This window comes from Theropithecus gelada, chromosome 16 (assembly GCF_003255815.1).
Source record: "Theropithecus gelada isolate Dixy chromosome 16, Tgel_1.0, whole genome shotgun sequence".
Classification (NCBI taxonomy): domain Eukaryota; kingdom Metazoa; phylum Chordata; class Mammalia; order Primates; family Cercopithecidae; genus Theropithecus; species Theropithecus gelada.
This window is the reverse complement of record NC_037684.1, coordinates 37,178,997-37,201,837: the sequence shown is the minus strand read 5'-3', so window position 1 is coordinate 37,201,837 and position 22,841 is coordinate 37,178,997. Positions and strand designations below refer to the sequence as shown.

The 22,841-nt window shown below is 45.8% G+C and overlaps 1 protein-coding gene across 1 annotated transcript in view; it reads right to left on the bottom strand.

Annotated features, from left to right (window-relative positions):
* Positions 1 to 957: 957 nt before the first annotated feature.
* TANC2 (tetratricopeptide repeat, ankyrin repeat and coiled-coil containing 2) overlaps positions 958 to 22,841 on the bottom strand; it is a 481,882-nt gene continuing 459,998 nt past the window's right edge. Inside the window, exons 20-27 of the mRNA XM_025361091.1 lie at positions 22,158 to 22,281; positions 16,791 to 16,966; positions 16,347 to 16,479; positions 15,770 to 15,799; positions 14,842 to 14,933; positions 12,779 to 12,925; positions 10,208 to 10,308; positions 958 to 8,619 (exon numbers count right to left, since the gene is read on the bottom strand). Coding sequence (XP_025216876.1) covers positions 6,654 to 8,619; positions 10,208 to 10,308; positions 12,779 to 12,925; positions 14,842 to 14,933; positions 15,770 to 15,799; positions 16,347 to 16,479; positions 16,791 to 16,966; positions 22,158 to 22,281 — 2,769 coding nt within the window. The 3' untranslated portion in view covers positions 958 to 6,653. The remainder of the gene's footprint in view (positions 8,620 to 10,207; positions 10,309 to 12,778; positions 12,926 to 14,841; positions 14,934 to 15,769; positions 15,800 to 16,346; positions 16,480 to 16,790; positions 16,967 to 22,157; positions 22,282 to 22,841) is intronic.

Below are 22,841 nucleotides of genomic sequence, written 5' to 3'. Positions count from 1 at the left end.
AGCAGGTGGTTGCTGCCAGAGTCCCCTCTTCTCTTTGAAGGCAATTGTGGCATCCAGGCTGGGCTGTGTGTGGCCTGGAGTTTGTCTGCTTCCCCAGGCTTTGGGAAATGCAGGTACGCACAGCAGGAATGTTTGTTTAGCACAAATCTGATGTCTAGAGGAAGTGGTCTCCCTCCTCGCTTGTCCCTGAAGTAAACACAGAGGTCGCAGTTAAACAGGAAAGGCTGCAGGCTCAGTGCTGCTCCCCGTGACCCCCGCTCCCTTTTAGAAAGTATTGAGTCTCCAGCCAGTTGCAGGAAACCTGCTACTTTTCCATTCACAATGCAGCTGCCTAGCTCTCTATGGTGAGGACTGGAGTTTGACCAGATTTCTGATGAAAAGACAAAGCCCCTGGAAGCAGTGGGCCTCCAGTTGTGACGAAGCCCTTGGGTCTTCAGTGGGAACTGTGCCCTCTGCTCGCTACCCTCTCAGCATGCAGCCTCTAAATGCAGCCACTCAAGCTGGCAGCCCACCTCAGCCTTGGCTTTGGTAGGGTGGCTGGGTTGGGTGCAGCTTCAGCTACAAAATGAAACGAGAGCTCAGTGCTCCCTTGGTATAGCTGGAGAAAAACCTCTTCCAATGAAGAAAAAGCTTCCCTTTCTTGACAAATGTCACAAGCTGACAGCTCCTTAGAATAGCGTCTCTTGTTATCCACAGCTCTCTCCAGGGCCTATCATAGTGTCCAACTCTGAGGACAGGAGGTGCTCAATAACGTGACCAAGCGAATAAATGCACAAAGGGGTGGCTCTGAATGTCCCACAAGAGACCAAGCAAATCATCAGGAATTTGGCCTTAGCCCTAACCTGCCCAGTGCCTCCTGGGGGAGGGCGCCCCCATCACTGCATCCTCAGGAGGGTAAGCTTCAAAGCCAGCTCCCTGAAGAGGCTATAACGGAAGGAGAAAAGCATCACAACACCGTGGTTTTCCAAGTGTTAGCCATTTATAAATAAGTACATTTGCTTTCATACATACAGTTCATTGTACAGATGACAATCTGTATACATGGGGCAGGAAAATGCATTCATTTGAACTTTTCACATCTATCTCACACAGCTCACATGTACAGACAATAAAACTGCTCAAGCAAGTACAGCAAAGGAAAATGTCTTTCCTTATACACAGGGGTCGATGCCTCTGCAGGGTGTGGGGCATCCCCACTGCACGGCTTCACAACTGTGTGGTGTTCACTGTATCGGGAGAGAACAAACATGCATTGGGTAATATACTGTACAGAGAAAGTCCTTTACATCGGAGTCATAGAAAACCTAAGGGAAAACTAAGTGCATTAAAGCTTTTTCCAGCAAGTGTCTTGAAAGGACAGCAAAGAGGAGGAAGAATCAAAATCATATTAGTACAAATCACTCTTTAATTGTAGACTGTACATGTCTGTACTAATTAAAATCATCTTGGATTTGGAGGAGACAGAACAGAGACAAAGATGCTGTGCTAGATGGAAAGGAGGCCACGCCTGAAAATGGCACCTGCCCTGAGCCTGATGAGGAACTGGCCTCACTCAGCAGGAATCAGCCAAAGGAAACAAAAAACAAAACAAAACCAGCACAGGAAGTGTAACTTACAGGATTTCCAACATCACCTGGGAATGAAGTGGAGATCTGGAGCCGGCATCTCTAACTTCCCCCCCCCCCCCACCCCAAGTAAATTGGTATGCAGTAAGGCAGGTACATTCAAGTACTGAATTTTCCAGAATTAACTCTTGTCTGGCTCTGGGGACCAAAGGGATTGAGTTGAGCCCCCTCTAACCAGACTTTCTGGTTAGCGATTAGCAAAGAAAAATTCAGCCAGCAAGTGCTACAAAAACAAAGCAGCTAGGGCACTTCCGTTCCACAGAGTAGGTCTATCTGGAAAAATGAGCGCAGCGCTGGCCTGATCTCTATGCATCCAGCGGCAGCCTGGCAAGTCAGCTCAGCGTCGGTATCAGAGTCAGCAGGAGGCAATGAGATGACAGGGGTGAGGAAACATGAAAGTAACACTTGATTTTTGGTGTCCAATTATGCGTTCATTTGGTACTGACTTTCAAAGCTCTGACTGTGGCCACCATGTGGCCACAAGCATCTCAGGGTGGCTCAGCTGCTGTGAGGCTTTGGACACCGAAATGAAGGTTACCAACACTTCAGCCCTTGAGTGGTCTGTATGACAAAAGGAGTTGATGAAAACCCAGTGATTATTCAAGTAGCTCTGCACAGTGGCTCCACCAGCCCCATTGTGCTTGTGTCCAGGCCCCCAGCCAGCCACCTTTTCTTGGGAGCAGCCAGAGCTGAGTTCAAGGCATTGCATGGTGAAGGGTTCCATGACACGTCTTTGTAGGTAGCTCTTACCCCTAAGCCCTTTGTTCATTGTTGTTAGTCATGGTAGATGGTTGGTCTGGAATTCCTAGAGGAAGAGGAGAAAGAGCTGCACCTCCCAGTGAGCAAGCAGCAGGACCGCGCAGCCCTCGGTGTGCAGGCAGCAGCCAGCTGCCTTTGCAGGTCGGTTTCTGGAGAAATGGGCAGCCCAGGAACAGACAGGCAGGATGGGCGAGGCTGCTGGGCACTGGGAGCATCAAGAGGAGGCTGGGCACAGGGGCAGGCACCTCTTGCCCCCTGGGATAGCCTGTTCCATTTTGTGGCAAAGATTCAGTGAGCACTGGTTTTGTCCAAGGCATTTCTGCAGTAGAAAAATAACTCTCTGAATCAAACCACCCAACTGTGACGCTTCTGGAGTTATAAAAGCTGGAGGCTGAGAGGAACTGAGAGGAGGGAGGCTCATGGGGAAGAAGGGGCTTCTCCATGTACCTGTCCCTCTACCAGAGCAAGGGAGCTCTGGGCAACCTTCTCCCAGCCTCTGCCTGGCTGAAGTCCAAAGTATGTAGTGTTCAAAGAGTTCGTCTTGCACAACTGGCACAGATGCACGAAGACCCCTTCCAGGCCTCTGTTCCCTTCTCCTGAACCTCTGAGCCTGACTGCCTGTTGCCCTGGAAGCAGCTCCTCTCCCCCGAGGGGATACCGCGGTTCTTTGCTACACAACAAGCACAGTGCAGAGCCACAGTGACACCTAGTGGTAAACTATGGTGAAGCACAAGTGACGTCCACATAGCCCACTGTACATGACTAAAATCTAAGGAAAAATACTTATGGATATTAAATTAGATACTGATTAATTTTTCATTTTTCTATTGGGTACATCTCTGGAATATAAAAATACCAATATTTAGAGAGGGGTCCATAAACTACTATACAATATAAGGACTGAGAATACCTTTCTCTAAGCTGTTCTGTTTACAATAATTTAGGAAAAGTGTTTAATAATCCAGGCTTAACTACATGAGCAAACTTGTATATCTGGACAACGACCTGGGGTACTGTACATGATTCTAATTAATGGAATTTTCCTGAGCCATCGAGTTTAAGTTATACACATCTAAAAAGAGGGGCACATGGGGGAAGAGCGAGAAGGGTTTGTGCTCTATTAACTTGGGACTTTAATAGTGCACATCTGCAACCCGGACAAGATACAACAGCAGATACAAAATGGTCTCCATTTTGTCATGCCAAATTCTCATGTTACACAGGTTTTCCCTTTACTTTGTAAATAAACATTAATTGTTAATTGTTAATTGTGTGCCTTACTGATCCAGTAGATAAAAGTAACCGTGTCTCAGGAGTCCCTAAGAACATTGCTGGAAAAGCACTTTAAAATCACTGCAAATATTTTTCATATTAAAAAATTCTTAATCTTTTTGATGCTTATATACAACAGTTATTTCTTGTGCTGTAAATGTTGTAATCCACTGCTTTATGTCTTTCCTTTCCTTATTTTTTCTTGAAAAATACACTAAAAGACAAGAGCAGTTCTGCTATTTTCTAATGAAGACATTACTCACACTTAAATACCCAGTACTTCAGTTACAAATTCAAACAGTAAAGTGCACCCATTTATAGACACGATGTGATAGAAACCCATTAGTGCAAGAATCCTGGGCCAATGGAACATCCATCTTGGTGAGAAACCTGTTCAGCTGAAGTTTGTCACCTCTGTCCTCCATTTCAGGGTGGTATGAATTGACTAAAACATTTCCTCCCACCTGAAGCCAGACACAGGCTCAGCGAGTGTTTGCTGCTGGGGAAGGGGCAGCTCTGAAATACAGTGCTCAGATCGCTCCATGGCAGTGAAGTAGCAAACAGGGCACAGGGCACAGGGCACAGGCAGTCTGCTTGTAAGGAAAAACGTCTCCTGCCCCCACAAGCTCTGGTTGGCATATTCTAGTCAACAACAACTGGCATGCAGCGGTGACATCTACTCCCTCTTATCATGGCCAAAAAGAATTGCATTTTGACTGTTGACATTTTAGGTGTTTTGCTGAATAGGGTATAGGCCCTACATCTCCTTTCTGTCCTGGAAAACTGAGAGACCTGGGGAGAAGTGGCATCAGTGGCATATTTGTAAAGCTACAGGTACCTGCTCACTCTCTTGGACAGGTGAGTGTGGGTGGATGTGTGGCGTTTGAAATGAGCAGAAGCACTTTTCTAACAGACACTGAGAAATTCTTCCGAATGCAGTGGCTCCTCAGCGAGAGGCGGTTGTAAGGAATAAGATGCAAAGAGGCCAGCAGTGCCGAGATCTGGCCAAAAAGTGATCTGAGAGGCCACTGGGCTGCTGGCTAGAGGCTGCCGCTAGAGCTACACGCTTCATCTTCCTGATGTGAGAGAGAGGGCTATAGAGATGGAGAGAGGATGCTGATGCCCACCCTGGTCTAGCTGAGAAGGTAGTCCTTAGGTGTCAGGAGGGTGGAAAGAGGCCAGGGCTTGAGTTAGTCCCACTAATTGCTTCCAGCACAAAGAGACAAGTCCTGGCCTGTTTTAGGTTTGGGGCTGGAGAGGTCCATCTATTTGGCAGAATCTAAATTAGTAAAGAAATGCTTCTGATCCCAGGTTCATGTTCCCTGTGTCTTAATGATCCCTTCAGAGGGCACTTATTATGACACATGGGTCTGGTCACAGCCAGATTTTTATTCAGGAAACTGCCCTTCCTGCAGCCCTTCCCTAACAGAGCAGAATGGTTCCTAGCAACAGAGAACGAATGCTCCTTTGTTTTGTTTCAGTTGCTTAGTTTGTTGGGTTGAATTGTTTAGTTGTAAGAGCTGATGTACAGCTAGTGCCAGGCCTGTGCCAAGGCTTTGCTTCCAATATTCTTGCTATCCACTCAATAGTGGCCTCACTCACTCAAAGGTCAGCCTACCAAATGACCACGAGACCTAGAAGATGTGCACAGTGACCAGATCAGAAGCTTGCTGTCTATCTCATGCCCCCACCCAGGGCTACAAAACAGGGCTAAAAGGGATCGTTCTTCACCCTGAAACACTTTTTGCTGTGTCTGACTTTAAAATATCACACTCCCACAAATACTTCTAGAAAAAGAAAAGAAACAGTTCCTGTAATAATAATCGAACTATAGATCTCAAAATGAAAGTAGACAACGGGCGTGACCCTGGGTGGAAATATTGGGACTCAGTCTATGGTCCCGAGAGATTCCAATCTGTTTCTAGAAGAACCGATTTCTGTATGACACCATCTGGGTTTACAGAAGGAGGGCCACTAGAACAAAATCTGGCCGTAGGTGAAGACCCAACTAACGGGACTGTCACACCAGCCAGCCTTCGGGAAGAGTTTCCTTTTCGCGGAGTATGACATTCAGTGATGTATCAGGATCTAAAAGGTAGATGTCTCCAGAACAGACTTCCTATCACCTTTCACTGAGAATTTAGAACAATCTTTTTTGTTTTTCTATGTAGTCATTCCTTCCCCTACCCTGGAAAAGCAGCAGCTTTTAGTGGTTGTTGGCTAAAAACCTAGAGAGTAACTCTCAGTGAATTCTCTTAATAGCCACAATTCTCATCTAATTTCCTTGGCTGACTGCAATATTTAAAGGGCTGTTTTTTACATGTTCCTATGATGCCTCTCGGAAAATCAATGTAGTGACATTTTACATAATTATATTGGGGTTTTCTTCCAATTTAGCATTTATTTCTTCTCTCTCTTTGATCCTTTTACCTCCCTAGGAAGACCAGCAATAATCCTAATGCACACTGTAGACCTGGCGGCTGCAGGGCGCTGGCGGTCTGGGGAGGGGCCACAGCATGAGAGTGCGCTGCGGCTGGCTGTGTGGGTGACACTGGCTAAGAATGCAAAGGCAAAGGGGCATCACACTCTTTCTAAAGTTTCTAGAAGAAAACGAACAAGAACACCTTATTTTTTAAAAAAGGAAAAAGACAATTACACAACAAGAACATCAGTGAAAGCGATTGTCTCCTGGAAAAAGCTGACCAGTGTGTGTGATCTCCCTGGGTTAAAGCACACGGCACGAAAATCTCCTCGTTGGCATCTGGAGAGAGGGAGAGAGCATGTGGCTGGGCACAGACAAGAGAAACTGAAGTCCTGGCTCCCGGGAGGCCGCTTCCCAGTCGGCTGCATGCAAAGGATTTCAGCATGTGGGCTGCCACCTCTGAACACCACACAGAAACTACATGAGAATTAAGCCAGGGAGCTACCTCAAATGTGGAAACCAAGCCTGAAAATGTGCAGTGAAAACATACGGGTCTCACTCCAACAAAACGTCTTTTAAACATTAGACTCCACAAATGGTCTCTTTGGTTTGATAGGGGATGTCTGCCCTTGCCGAGAGTCTCGGGACAGCTGCCTGTACAGGTTGTCCTGGTATGCCTGAGCCACAGGTAGAGTCCGAGCTACCTTCACATCGGGATAGGAGGAGGCCTGGCTGACTCGCTCCAAGAGGTCTCCACGAGACCCATTAGCCAGCAACCCATGGGGGCTGTAATAATCGTCCTCCAGCAAATGGCCATTCTGTGCATTGTTGGTTTTGTTATAAAAGGCAATGTTGCTGATGGATGACGGTGGACTGAAGGACTCGGGCTGAGGCAGGTTGCCTGGAGACGTGGGACTGAGGACGGTGTCCACGGATGACACAGCCCAGGTCCGATTCTGCTGGTGGAGGTGGGGGTACTGCTGAGTCCGTGCTGTTTTGTCTATGATCCCCATGAACGGTGTGGTCCTGGATCGGGTGGGCTCACTGGGGTAACCTCCTTGAGTTGGAGACACTGGCGACAGCTCGTCACATGACCTCTCATATGCGGGTTTCAGTGGGATCTCCATTTGCTGGATGGAAGAAGATGGCCGGAAGGTCGGAGTTAGGTTGGAGGTGGAGGAGATACTATTGCTAGATGGAGAGAAGCGAAGGCCTACACTTTGGGAATGCAGCAACGGCCTGGGAGTTGGCGGGTGGGGTTTGATTTCGTTAGGATTGACGCTAATAGGTCTTCTGATTAAATGTGACACATCAGGGGAACCTAGTTGGCTGGAGGAGCGCTCCAGATCTAGTTTTGAGTGACAGACTGGGTAATAGGATGCTGACTGGCTGCGTCCGATCTGCGGCGTCTGGCTGTATCTCGCGCCACCCCGGTATGCTGAGGAAGGCCGCTGTGGAAGGTCCTCTTTGGTCAACCCTCCATGCTGACAGATGGCGCCTGCACTCAGGCTGGCTTGGACGTGCTGCACCGGCCTCCCATCCCCTACGATCCCCCCAATTGACCCTTGATAAACCAACCGGCTCTGGCTGACTCCTATGTCTCCTTGTGAAGACTGGTATTTACTGGCCATTGAATGGGCTACTTGGCCATAGGCTCCTGTGGGGATGACGGTGCTTGAATGGACGGCTGGGCTGGGCTGGTTACTTCTCACAATCTGGGCCTTGGCAGGCTGTAGCCTGAGCCCTTGCTGGGGAACTGCCACAGGGAGCTGAGGCATCTGGTAGGGCCGCTGGGCCATTTTGGATAATGGAGATTTGGGTCTGCCAGGAAGCTGACTGATGTTTGTTTCCTGCTGATAGCGCACCGGTGAACCAGACTGGGATCTATAGACACTCATACTTTCAGCTGGAGGGCTGGCCCGATACTGAGGGCCTCTCCGGAGAGGGGAAGGGGGAGGGCTTGGGTATTCTTTGCCCTGTCCTCCCACAGGAGGGGGGCTGAAACGGTAAGATCCTCCCTGATGAGCCGGGGAAGTGTGTGGTGGGCTAGGCCTGTAATGTGAGTTCTGATGAGTTGGAGAAAGGGCAGGTGAGGTGGACTGATAGGTCTGTCTAGTGGGAGAGCCTACAGAACTACTGGACCGGAAGTCAAAAACCTGATGAGAGCCAAGAGGTGAGCTGGAGATGTAGGCTGAGTCCCGAGGCGGGGGAGAGGAGGGTGGGCTCTGGATGACTGGGAGCCCCTGGCTGGGCCGGGCCTCTGTCTGGAGGCCAATGGAAACATTTTCAACATCCTGTTCCAGGTACTCCTCCTCGAATATATCCTGTACAGAGTATATGTCTTCATGCTGTGGTTCAGGTTCTGCTTCTTCCGGCAACTGTTGCTGAGGCTGCGGTGGTGGCGGCGGTGGCGGTGGCTGCTGCGGCTGCTGCATCTGTCTACACTCTTCTTCCACTCGCAGCAGAAGCCTCTGGATCTCACGGTTGTTGGGACACAGCTTGATGGCCTCGTTCAGGTCCTCTAAGGCTGCTGCGAACTGTCTGCTTGACAAAATGTGAACACAGGAGCTGGAGTTATTCTGAATCCAGAGAAAGCACCAAGAGCTGAGAACATGGTCACTATCTCAGAGAGCTGTGGTGGCGTCTGTGGGAGTCTGGGGTGTTTCGGTTTAGTTGGATTTATAGGGAAGGAAACAGGTAGACTCATTCTGGAAGAGTCCGAATGATTCCCTAACCCATTCAGCCTCCATCTTCCTTCTGGCCTCTCTGGGAATAGTAGAGAAACGCCCCATTGTGTCAGTCCAGCCAGGCCCTTCAGGAAGTTGTTTTGGTGCCCAAACACACACCAGGCAGTATGGAAGTTGGGTGGGGTTGTCATTTACAGGGTCACTGTCAAGTAGCTTAGGAACAAAAATAACTACATATTTAAAAATCTTGCTGATCCAGCAGAAATTTTTCTTTATGTTCTCAATATTTTAGCTCCAAATTTCAGGCCTGTTCTACTCTAGGCAAGAACCCTGTCCTTTGCCCTTTCTAACCCTCCTCTCTCAGAACTGCTGCGTCTCCATCTGCTCTATCGAAGTGGGGCAGGCACTAGGCTTGCTGACTAGGCCACTCAGGGCTGGAGCTGAGCTGACTCCAAGGAGACTCTAGTTTACAAATGAAGAAATGAACTGTCAGAGACATTCCTGTCTTCTCTACTAATATCACCTGGGAGGGGCAACTGGCCTGGTGAAAAAGGAACGATCCAGAGGGAAGGAGAATTTGAGTCAGGTTTCTGTAAGGACTTTGTTACCCCAGCTAGATAAGAGTGCGATCACTGCCACCACCATCACTAGCCTCAACCTGAGTGTGATTTTCAGGACCATATGCCCCTGGTCATAGCAGTGAACCTGAAGCAGTTCTTTCCCATGCAGCTGGGGAGAAGGAGGGCAGAAGGCGTAAGAGACAGTGACCAGTTACACAAAGATCACTGATGGCAGGTTCTAGGTTCTTCTGGGAGCTTTTCTGCCCACTGGCCAAACTACAGCAGGTGGGCACGAGGAATGTGGAATGGTGTTCTCTTGGGTCCTCTCCATCCTGACAGCAAGGACCTCATGACTCCGTGTGTGTGTGGTGGGTGATGGTTTAGGTGGAAGTGGGTCTGATGCCACCAGACTTGAGGACAGCCCCAGAAGGAAGACTGACTAATCTGGGATTCCCCAAACGCCTATGGGAGAAGGAAGAGGAACCTGTGATGTTAAGTGAACCATCCTACTTTCCCTTCTAAAAGGGGTGGTCAGATGCTCTGCTTAAGTGACTTCTTTACGTCACCGTTGTCTCTTTCTGCTAGCTGCTTTGGGGGTTGAAAAGTGCCTGAGATACGGCAGAGGCTTCTTGGAAGAAGCTGCCATTCTCCAGTGAAAAAGTGTTTCTCCCGAAGTGAAACATTCGTGGTCTCCACAGCCCAGCAGATTTGCCGATCTCGAGCTGAGGGCTGTGCTATCAGAGCCATCCCCAAAGCTTGGCCCTGACGGTTCTCAAGGACAGAGATGTATTTGGGTACATATGCCCCAGGGTGGCCGACGCTGCCTTGGCCAAATTTTCAGAAAAGAGACCTCTTGCTTTCACCCTCTCTCTCTCTCCTCACCTGCTGCTGCGTTTTGCCCTTGCTCTCGCATAGTAAGCTTCATAAGATTTCGGTTTCAGCTCCAGGGCCTTAGTAGCAAATTCCTCCGCCATTCCAAAATCCTGTCATTACAATAGGTGTGCAAATGAGTCATTGATGAGATATAAAAAATAGACAACTTGGGAATAAAACAAATTATTTGTACATTTTTTGACATTCATGGATGGAAAGCCTGGGACGCTAGATGTGCCTGACATGACTCTAGCCATGGGGCCTGTGGACTGAAAGTTCCTTCTGCCTTTGTCCTGCGTAGCCTTGCGACTGCTCACTGGACTTTATCTGCCCAGAATATTAAAATAGTTTTAATTTTCCCTTTTTGCCTTTCTAATACAGTTCTCAGCCCGGAAGTCAAACACCAACCCTTTCCAGCGAAGCTCCTGAAGTTATCCACGCGTGTAGGAGGCAAACGCACGCGTCCACAACTCGCGTGGACCCTGGTCTGAGCCCCACACCCTCCTGCTACATGCACTACCCTTTGGCTTTCTAAGGGACAGGTGAGAAGGTGTCCTGTAAAGTCCAGGAAGATGACGTCTGTACAGGAAACTGCACTGACTACGGAGACTAGAGGGAGAGGGGCTGTCAGACAGACTTGGGTTCAATTCTCTGACCAGCTTCATACCCCCGAGTGTATGATGTATTTTCTCATCCATACCTACTCCAGAGGTAGGATCGAGTGTGATACAATATTTAAAAGCCCTGCACAGTTCCTGGCACACAGTAGATGCTCATTAATTATCGTTTTCTTTCTATTTCACAGAGGCTTCTCTGGTCTGTTCCTTTTCTTCACTGGTTCCTTACTTAGGAAACACTTAAAATTAAAAACAAAACAAAACAAGAGAAGAGAAGACCCTGGCTATGACTGAGGTCTGTGCTGTCCCTGTGAGGAACATGCTCGCAGGGCTGTGAACACAGACCGTGGGGTGGGGTGGGGAACAGCGCCACCTAGGCAGTCTGTGGTTTTCAGTATTCCCTTAAATACTAAGCTAAAAGGGAAGGTTCCCCCTTCTTTTAGTGTCAAAGCCACAGTATAGCACGGTAGCCTCTGGTTATAGTCATGAGTCCTAAGGCAGAAAACAAGGCCTTGGGCAGAACAAAGGCCCTGGGGCATAGGTAAAAACATTTTTAAAAAGTTGATGGGAAATCCTCTACCTAAGAAGACAGACGTCTGGTGCTTGGCACAGTACTGGCCCAGGAGGTGGTTAACAACTGCTTCTGAACAAATGTGGACTAGAAGGAATTTCACCTTTTATGGGTCACCTATCCCTGCTCTGCTTCCAGCCTTATCCTTTTATTTGTTCTTTTGGGACCATCATTATTCCTGAAAAGACGAGGGCATTTTTAAAAAGTCTATTATTTGGTAGGGGAAAGAGATCAGTGGGTTGGCAGCAACTTCGGAGCTTTGCCTCATCCTCCTCGGCTGGTGCCAGGGGAGGCCTTGGTGCTGTTCCTTTCATTTCACAGGAGACCTCGTGGCCATGAAAACCTCACTGTCTCCCGAGACCACCACCCTCTCCCTTCCCGGCGTCGGGGGGCCTCTGCCACGTCCCCACTTCCCTCAGCACCATGGGGCAACTCTGCCTCTGAGCGTCATGGCTGTGTTCTCTGAGACAGTCAGGTTTATCTCAGGCTCCTTCCAAGTGTCAGGGTTTAGGGTCTGAAATGGATGATCTAAAGGTTACACACACAAATCATCTTTCTGGAAGATCCCTGGCCATGAGGTTTAAATCCTGCTTCCGTCCAGCTGAGGTTTTAATTGATCAATGCGTCTGTATGGCTTGGATTGTGTTTATCTCCTGAAGAACCGTGAGACCTCAGGCTGGTGGATGTCAGAGACTCCTGATGCAATCTTAGCTATTTCCAAAACCTGAGAGAGGGTTCTTGGCTTGGAGTGTCTTCATGTTAAAGGGCAGTGGCTGAGGGAGCAGTGGCTGGGGGCATCTGAGATGGGTCTGCAAGGTAGGCAGGAAGGACTGTGGCCTACCAGGGAGACAGTCAAGGTCCAGGGGGAGTTCTGAGATTCCCTCTAGGATGAGAAGGGACATGGCATGCTGGGATACAAAGATGAGGGAAGAGGCAAAAAGTTCAACAGCCTCAGAAGTTAAACCTTCAAGACCATGGTCCTGAGCCCTCCTCTTAGCCCTTCTTCAAATGACAAGGGACTATACCTGAGAGTAATGACTACAATTCATATCTAATTGCAACTGGAATTCTAGTGACCACTGCTCTCACATTTTCCCAAAGACCAGAACATTGACTGGGTGGTATGGGGGTGGGAAAAGATGGTATTCTCGTCACTTTCAGTGAAATTATGAACATTCAGAAAGCTGCAAAGTAGTCGCAGCATTAATTTCTTTACAGTTTGAGATACTTAGACTTAATTTCTTTCAAATTGCAAATGTCAGTGCTCTGTGAAGGACAACCAAGTTCCAAATGGGGCAGAGGAGGATTTCAGGGGCCTGGTAAAAGCTAGTGAGTGACATGGGCTATCAGCTTCCAGGATTGCAGAAAGGAGTTGGGGTGACAGGGACTTACGTTCATTTTCCTGCGACACCGAGAGAGGTTGAGGAGGAGAGACACCTTTAGTTCCCGGAAAGTTTTCAAGTCCTCACCAAACCCTTCTCTAGGGAACTTCTTCAGGGCGTACTGGTAGCGCTGGGCAGCTTCCTTTACTTTACCTTTCTAATGGGAGCACAAGATGGCGAAACACATAGTTGGTCTGAGGAACAGCTGAGGAAGTGTGGTCCCCACTCCCTTCCTCTTCTCAGCAGCTGTTACTAGGGGCGAACCCTCCCAAACATCAGCCTAGAATGGAGTTCTGGCCCTGATGGCGAGGGCAGAAGGGTCTAGTCTTTTCTATAGGAAACTCATCTGGCAGGAAAGGCAAGGTTGAGGGGATACCCAAGATACAAGCCAGGGAGACAAAGCCTTGGCAAATGGAAGGCCCTAGACCCTGGCTTCCCAACTGGATTCCAAAGAGGCTGACCAGGCTCATTTCAAAGTTCCTTTTGCTTGAACTGATCTCTACAGAACACAAATGACTTCCTAGTCCCAAGCACTCCAAAGTTATTACTTCTTCCTTAATTTCTGGTTTGTCTGGAGAACTCTTTTTTTGGTCTGACGCTCCACCTGGTCAGCCCTCTAGAAGTCATTCTCTTGCTCACGAAGGATGTGGGAGCTAAAGCAGTCTAGCGGTTGTTTCCCTAATCTCATGGCATAAAATAATACCAATCAGTGTTCCCCATTTTCGGAAAAGGCATGGAGCAGGGTGGCAGTAGAGAAGTGAAGTTGAGAGTTTGTGATTCCATCGGATGTTGCAGGAGGGATTATCCAAGATGAAGTAAATCTATGACCAATTTAGAGATCTGGCCATAGTGACCTTACACTTTTCTTCCACTTTGTATCTGAAAATCTATAAGCTGAGCCCAGAAAGATGCAGGCAGCATCTCCCACCCCTTTAGCTGATCGTTATCCACTCTATTCCTTCTCTATACTTACAACTCCACAGGGATCCCAGTCTTTTACTTTTCCCTTAGCACCAGTCACAAAGGAGAGATTTGGAATCTTTCAAGGTAGAATTCTGAGGGGAACAATAATGGCACTGCATATTTTCATTAAGAGGACTCCTTGCCTCAGAATACCAGAAGTTATGCTATAACCAGGACATAACCTGAGAGCAATGCCATTGTGAAGTCCATAAATATGACATCTAGGGTAATGAGGACCTTCTTGGAAGTTGCGTAAAATCAAGGTTGGGCCAGGGCTTAAGCTTCCTGAAAGCCTGAGAGTCCTAGATTAGCATGACTCACTCAAAGGGTACTTAGAAGATAGAAGTCTGCTCCTAGGAACTTGTACACTCCTGACACAGGTGAGAATAATATGCTTCACAACTATTTTTCCTTAACTTTTAGTCCTGGGGAAGTGTCAGTGATGCCTGCTGCCAAAAACTGGGTTGGATTTGTATGAAGCTTTGGGGGCGGGTAATCTAGCTGATCTCAACACAGTGCGATGACTTTGACATGGAATAGACCAAGGAGTTTATCTGTGTCAGGGTATGGAGCCTTCAGCTTGGATTGTGAGTACAAAAAGACTCCATAGTTTTTGTAATTGTTGTCATTCAGTGAATGATTTCAAACAAATCTTATAATTGCTATTTGTCTTGGTTTCCTTATCTTATTCAAGGATGCTGATAGGCTATTGTTATGTACTTTTTAATCTATGTATATATGATGACATATGAAAGCTAGGATCAACATAATGGAAATAGCTATACTACATACTTTTACTTTTACTTGTCCCATGAGTTTCCAGATCCTACCTAACAGATTCCATGTAGAAATCGACATAACCACTGGTTAGTGACCAGGTGAAACCAGGGCTTTAGGTTGATCAGCTGCAGGCAAGTATAGGCTACCCTTGCTCTCTTGGTAAGGTAGAACCCCAGGATCCCCAACATATGAGGCCATCACTGAGGAACAGTATTTTCCCTTGACCTCTACAACAAAAGATGAGAATTGATTTCAAGACTTTGGAAGATCCTACACATAGAAAACAGCGAGTGGCTGTTCTGAAGAAACTGTGTCCCTCCCTTCCCTCACCTTATAAAACATGTCCCCCTCTTCCATCAGCTTGCTCAAGAGGATGATCATGATGTCTGGCTTGGAGGTGGCCATCGCCCATGTGGCTGGACCTGTAGTGTACAGGATGCATGATGGGTAAAAAACTCATACAATGTAAGGGTGGTAGGAAGCTAGGTGAAAAAAATACCCTGGGGGGAATTTCTGCTGAGAGAACAACTTGCTCCACAATCCGTACCTCATCTTTTAGACCTGGGAGTATTTTAGTAACTCCCACTGCCAAGAAGCTGCACTGGATTTGTATTCACCTTAAAATAAGAACATTGGAACCATGTGAGCCTGCCCCACATGAGGGCAGCAAAGCCTGCATGCTGCATGTGGGCAGGCAATGGCTCAGTTCGGAATTATTTTAAATAAGGAAATTGGGAGAAAGGATTTATATTAAACATTACCACAGGATTTGAAAAGTCCACAAAAGGGTAATTTATTTTGGATTTGGGACTCAAAACCCCCAGACGTTTAGCCTCTTAACTTTAAAATATGTACTTTGCAGAAGGGAAACCACTGATAACTCTAAAGCTTCCCTTAAATGATAAGTACCAACTACGACTCCCCGGGATTCACTTTGAAGCAGGAGCACAGTTCGAATGTCAATCAGACGTGAAACAAACCAACATTACTGAGGATGATTTTACCCACAAAAAGAAAGAAAAGGTTACATTGATTAGTTTACAAATGCCTGAATTATTTACAAACTATGCTTTTCAAGGTTAGTTATCAAAAGTTCAAGTTATTCTCTACAACAGTCATTAAAAAAAATCTTCTTTTAAGGTGAAGTAAATTAAAAGATTAGAGGTGTAGGGAACTCATGCAGGCTAAACCAAAGAGGAGAAGGCAAAGCTGACCAAGCCATCAGACCACGCCTGATGCTGACAGCGGTGAAATATACCTCGTGGGCGACTCGGTAACGTCTGACAACCTTCAAAGAAAGGAGAAAACAAAAAGTTGGAGAGGAAAAAAAAATGGATGAAGGTGAAAAAAAAAAAAAAGAAGGAAAAAGCAGCAGTGAGAGGCAGGCAGCACAAAGCCAGCATATCAGCCAACCCTCGTCTACAGGTCTGTGGGCTTGGGGAGCAGCTGGGACAGCGGCAGCAGGGACTTGAGTCTGAAGCACATTCAGAGCAAGGGAAAGCAAAGGCTCACGGCAGTGCAGAGATCCAGGATGCTGACAGGGTGGGGCTGGTACAGAGGCAGTACTGAGAGGTGCTTAAGGCCAGAGCAGCCTCCTGGCTAAGGCTACAAGGGACATGGTAGAGAACCATGTGGTTCTGGACACAGGGGACTGCAGACCATGGCTCACATGGTGCTTTCTCTGGGCCAAGAGCCTCTCTGTTCACTTGGACAATAATTGGGCCAGGGAGGAAGGGGAACTATATATGCTCACACCAAATACCCAGGGCAGCCAGACCACTGGACCAGTCTGGCCCCTGGGCACAGATGGCCAACACCTTTTTCCCTTCTCCTACCTATCTTGGCTCCTTTCTTCAGAAGAGTGACAACAACAGAAGTGTTCCGGCACCCCACTGCCCTATCCAAAGGGCGCATTCCACTGTAGTCAACGTGCTCGATCATGGCCCCGTGATCTACCAGGAACTGAACCTAGGACATGGATCAAGCAGAGCAGTTAGGACAGGTGTAATGGCTCAGTACTGTTCCACTGAGGGCTCTGGCTGCTGCCTGACCTTTTTCAACTGCTGGCCTGAACCAGGCTATGCCGCCAAGGTATTTCAGGCCTTAGCTATATTCTTGATCTTTAAGAGCATTTTGAATATTCTTGCTCTCTAGCAAGTATAGATCTGAGAGCTCTGTATCAGGAATCATCAATACATCACTCCACTTTCAACTCCAGGTAGTACGGATGGAGAACAGCCCTCTCTCTGCTCTCCTGAGGCTTGTTTAAAGGTACTTACCACCTCAGCATCACCATAGAAAGCTGCCAGGTCCAGTGGGGTACGGCCATTCTTGTCAGCATGGTCTGTGGCAGCTCCGTTATCCACCAGAGAACGTACTACTGAGAGATGGCCCTTCAAACAAGCCCAGCTGAGGGCTGTCAATCCTTCTTTGTCCATGAGAGCAATGGAGGCACCTGCAAAGGCAAGTGATAGCACAGGGCTGAGGAGACATGGAAACGCACAGCAGGAGGGGAAGCGCTGAAGGGGCATGCTCCTACAAAGAACACCGCTCGTTTCCGGACTATTTCTGTTTTAAGACTGATCCTGGTATGCCAGTTACATCTCAACTGTTAAAAGTTCATCCTACAAGCTTTCAATAAAATAGATTGCAGTTGTTAGCTGAGTATTCAAGGTTATCCACAATCTATTCCCAATTACTCTCTATACCTGTTTTATTATTCCCCTGTGACAATCCTCCACTTCGGCCAAATGGATGTGCTCACTGCCTCTCGGATCTCCTGTCAATCCTCCCGCATCCTCACTCTTGGTCACGGTGCTCCACGTGTGTGGAAGAGCTTTTCTTCCCCTATGACTTGCCTCACTTCTTCCCATTCTCTAAGAACTATCTCCATCCTCCTGCCTCTAAGAAGCTTCTCACAGTTCACTGCTATCTCATCTTAAATATGCTTAACATAAGTCAACTTATTCCATTATTTATCTATTTTTATGTATCCTATTTGCATGTAATAAATTCTCAATGAGCGTTTTCTTCTTCTTCCTCTTTTTTTTTCTCTCTAGATGCAGTCTTGCTCTGTTGCCCAGGCTGGAGTGCAGTGGCCCAATCTCAGTTCATTGCAACCTCCACCTCCCAGGTTCAGACAATTCTCCTGCCTCAGCCTCCCAAGTAGCTGGGATTAAAGGCACGCACACCATGCCTGGCTAATTTTTATATTTTTAGTAGAGATGGGTTTCACCATGTTGGCCAGGCTGGTCTTGAACTCCTGACCTCAAGTGATCTGGCTGCCTCGGCCCTTACCACACCGGAGCTCAGTGTATGTTTTCTGAACTGAGCAGAAGCCTTCCACTGATAATAGTGCTAACTCCTTGAGACAGTCTCATCAAATAGGAGCCCAGGACATTTTGTCATTGATCACAGGGCCAGGCCACCTTCTCCCTCCCCAGGTGGGGAAAATAAACACATGAGAGGACACTGAGCCCAGGCCACGAAAGAAATCTGGAGTTTAATAAAGTTAAATTCATAGAATCAAAGAATAAAATGGTGGTTACCAGAAACTAGGAGGTGGACGGTATTGCGGAGATGTTGGTCAAAGACATACAATTCACTTAGAAAGAAGAAATAAATTTAAGAGATCTACTGTACTGGTTATTAACTAGTAGACTAAATCTACTCTATAGTTCTTAACTATAGTCATAGTGATAGTTAATAACAATATATATACTTGAAAATTGCTATGAAAGTACATTTTAGGCATTTTCAGCAGAAGAAAAAAGATAAGTGTGTAAGGTAAGGCACATGTTAAGCAGCTTGAGTTAGCCATTCCACAATGTATACATATACAGCTTGAGTATCCCTAATCTGAAAATCTGAAATTACAACTGCTCCACAATCTGAACCTTTTTGAGGGCCAATGTGACACTCAAAGGAAATACAGATTGCAGCATTTTGGATTTCACATTTTTTGGATTAGAAATGCTCAACCAGTAAGTATAATGCAAATAGTTCAAAATACAAAAAATAAAATCCCAACAGAAGCGTTTCAGATAAGGGATATACAACCAAGCATTTCAGATAAGGGATATACAGCCTGTATCAAAACATCATGTTGTACACAATACTGCTCCTTTTTATGGTTAGATATGTTTAACTACACAAATACCACTGTGTTACAACTGTTCACAGTAACTCAGTGCAGTAATATGCTGTAAAGGTTTGTAGCCTGGGAGCACCAGGCTATACTATACAGCCTAGGTGTGTAGTAGGCTATACCGTCCAAGTTTGTGTAAGTGCACTCTATGATGTTTACAAATGACAAAATCACCTAAGGACACAATTCTCAAAATGCATTTCTCTGAACCTATCCCCATGGTTAAGCAATACATTATGGCATATTCAATTGTTACTTGTCAATTAAAAAAATAAATATTTCATTGGATGCAGTGACTCACACCTATAATCCCAGCACTTTGGGAGGCCGAGGTGGGAGGACTGCTTGAGGCCAGAAATCTGAGACCAGCCTGGGCAACATGGTGAGACTCTGTCTCTACAAAAAACTAAAAAATTAGTCAGGTGTGGTGGTGTGAGCCTGTAGTCTTAGCTACTAGGAAGGCTGGGATGGGAGGATGACATGGGAGCATTGCTTGAGCCCAGGAGTTCCAGGCTCTGGTGAGCTATGATCAGGCCACTGCACTCCAGCCTGGGTGATGGAGTGAGACCTTGCCTCTAAAAAAAGACAAAAACAAATACAAATCAAATAAACAAGAAATTCAGAGTTTAAACTACTCAGCCTTATTCAATAATTCCATTCCCCCCTTTTAAATTCTCCACCCACCCTTTCATATTCTGGATGTGTTTCCTTTCAACATTTCTATTTTCACTTGAAAGGATCAAGCATACTTGACATGCTGTTTTGTAATCAGTCTAAAATCCAATATACATTTGGTTCTTAAGGCCCAGACTGTAAGGCCTTCGATGGCAAGAAGCGCATCATTTATTTGCTAGAAGAGTACCAAAGACAACTCTTTTCACACAGTAGGCATGTCATATTTAACTCCATCAGAGATCAACTTACTGCACCAGGACACTTGGCTGCCCCCTCAGCTGGTCAGGATTCGATATCAGCTCAAGCTTAGGACCTGCCACAGCAGGCTCAGGGTTTACTCAGCAGTTATCTAGCCTATCACCTTTGCAACCCTAGAGGTCAGTAGAGTTTGTGGTTTCCCACAGGAGGATGAAAAGCTGGAAGGGACCATACCTTAATCCTGATGAGAGCCATTTATGTAATAGTATAGTTTGTAATTAAAACACTGACTCTAATATGGAGTAAGTTTAAATACGGAAGAGAATCCAAGGCATTTTCTCAGATACAACATCTATAAATTTCCTGGACAAAGTATCCAGTGGTGGAAAAAGTAGGATAAGAAAGTTTTGGATGTATATTACAGATGAACTGATTTTTCCAAAGATAAGGAAAGAGAAGAAATTAAAAGGAGATACATATGAAACAAATCCATAATATGTTAAACACTTCCAAAATCCAATTTGTAATCTTCCTCTTCTCTTTTTTCTTTCTCACGCAGTTAATGAAATCACAATTCTTCCAAACGTCCATCTTACAACTCTGCAGTTATCTTTAACTCTTCTATCCTTATTTCCTACATCTAATCAGACTTCATATCCAAAATACCTCTTGCACATAGCCCTTTTGTTCTATTCTGAAAGCTACTGCCCTTGGGTTAGGACCTCATTATGCCTCATCTGTTCCATTACAAGGGCTTCCTAACTGATCTCCTGGCTCCTTTATCAAATCCACTATTCACATACTGCCAGCATGATTGTTTTTAAAGCATAACTCTACCATCAATTCCTTATTTAAAAATTTTAAAAGCCTCTCCAGATTCCTTTAGAATTAAGTCCAGATTCTTCTAACTTGGTCCTTTTCCATTTCCATATACCTTTCCAATTTTATTTTCTGTAGTCCCCTTACACTTTACTAGACAGCCTACATATTTCTCCAAACCTGTCACTCCTCTTCGGCCTTTCATCTGTGTTACTTCCTCTCCCTAAATATAGAACAATTTTCCCTCTTCGAATTTCAAAGTCTGTCCTAGTCTAACTCAGAGGACCCCTGTATCAGAGCACTCAGGATTCTCTGTTTTTTAAGGTATTTATCTTTGTTTCATCTCTTCCTTGCCACATTATAGACCCTTTGAGGGCACTGATTATAGTGTATTAATTACAAAAATCAGAACCACTCATAGTTCCTAGTATAGTGTTCTGCTAACAACACAGTCTAAATAAATCTTTGTGGAATTCATTAAGCCTCTCATTTAAGTGTGGAAAAAAATGAAACAGTACAAAAATGAAAATGTCTTTGCTGCTAAGGGAGAACAAATACCTGGAATCTATGACTACGGAGCCTCTACTGGCACATGACAGGTACTTTGCAGCTCTCTAAAGGTTATCATGGGCTTAAGAGGTCCTGCCTCTTTCAGCGGACTTCGTTTGTTCTGGAATATTTACTCCAGACACATCTTATCTTGAGAATTTAGGCACATTCTTCCTCCTCCCTGCTTTCCCCAGCAGAAATGAAGATAGATATCATGAAGCCAAATTTATTTGGTAGCTTATATGGGGAAGGCAAGAGCCATTTTGCACCCTGTAAGAGCAACTCTCTGACTCTGACCCAGTCTTGAGTCTGAGTCTGTGGAAACAGATCTTACTTGAGGGAACCAGCTAAAGATCCAATAAGTCTCTGACTGAGCTGTAGTTTGAAATCTTAGAAGAAACCTAAATTTCTTCCTAATTAAACTACCTTCAGTTGCTCCGGCCTAGGCATAATTCTTCAGGAGGTTGGTTTCCTTGAAGGAAAGTACATGTGCTTGTGGATATAATTACAGACATTTGGCTCCAGTTTACTAGTTAGCAGAGGCTAATTGGAATGACCACCTCTGACTGCCTCTTGCTTCAAGCAAATGCTCAAGCTCCACTAGATGGCACTGCGGAGTCACCAGTGATGAGCTTTTTCTACTACAGAGGTCCACCATCAGCAGCCACCGTTATGCACAGGCGATGGAGGTCACAGCAAACAACAGGAGCCTGACGTGCTTTACGATGGTGGTGTGATCAACATCTCCTTTAACTTATTTCCCATTCACCAGGAATTTGTGGATGTTGGTAAGTGTCAAAAGGAATTTATTACAACGGGTAATAATCTGGATCCCCCAAATAGGATCCCACAGTCAGCAGGGGTCTTCACTGGCATTTGCCTCCTTTGAATTCAAGAAAAATATTAGTTGTGCAGGCTTACAAAAGAATCAATAAACTTGAAGTCAAAACACAATCCCTGGAAGATGAACATTTATTGAGTATATATTTTTTAAAAGTTAAAGTTTGGAGACTACTGATCTGAATGAGAATTTAGAATATGTTAATTTTATTTAAATCCCTCAAGTCATAAAGAAACAGAGAGTATTAGAGTTAGAAGCACTACACTGAATACAAGAGGGGAGGAGATAGCCTTTCATTTTCCAACCAACTGGATTAATATCTGTTCTTAGCATCTCCTAGGATCCATTGCTGGAAATCATGAGTTCACCAGGTAATGATGGACACTGGCCAACCAGCTCTAGCATCCCAAGACTAACCTTGTGCAAGTAGAAAGTCCACAGTTCCTAGATGGCCTTCGGAAGCAGCCATCATCAGGGGAGTGCGGCCCTGCTTGTCTGCCATGTTGACATCAGCTCCATGGGTGAGTAAAAGATCAACAATCTGCAAGTGCAGAGAAACAGGGACCAATCAGCCCAAAGAAGAGCTGTGGAGAAGACAAGTGCACACTATCTCGTACCCTGTAGGAATTCCTACTGCTGTACCAGTCACCTCTCTATGCATCTTTCCACTACCCTCTAGAAGTACCTGCAAAGTCCTAGTACCATGTGATTTAATCTCTAACTCTCTTAGGGACAGCCAAATGAGAATGAGAAGGTTTCAAGTCTCAATGTCTGACTTAGCTATTAAGTAAAAAAGAACTTAACAAAGGTCAAATTGTAGCATTAAACAATCCCATAATGGAAGTTCCAACATAAATCACTCCTTTATTGCCCTCTAGTGGTTGCAAATCTGCCTGCAGTTAATACTTCCAACTGAACTGAACATAATAAAGTGTCTCTGATAACTCTTCAGGGCTGTTTGGCTTCTACAGCCTTTTTTCTATTGAAATACGTCTGAAGATTATTATCAGTGTGCTTTCCTTTCCATCCTAAGTGTATAAATTAACATTTATCCAGAATCCAAACATCTAAAAGGATTGTATCATTAGAACTTGCATTCAC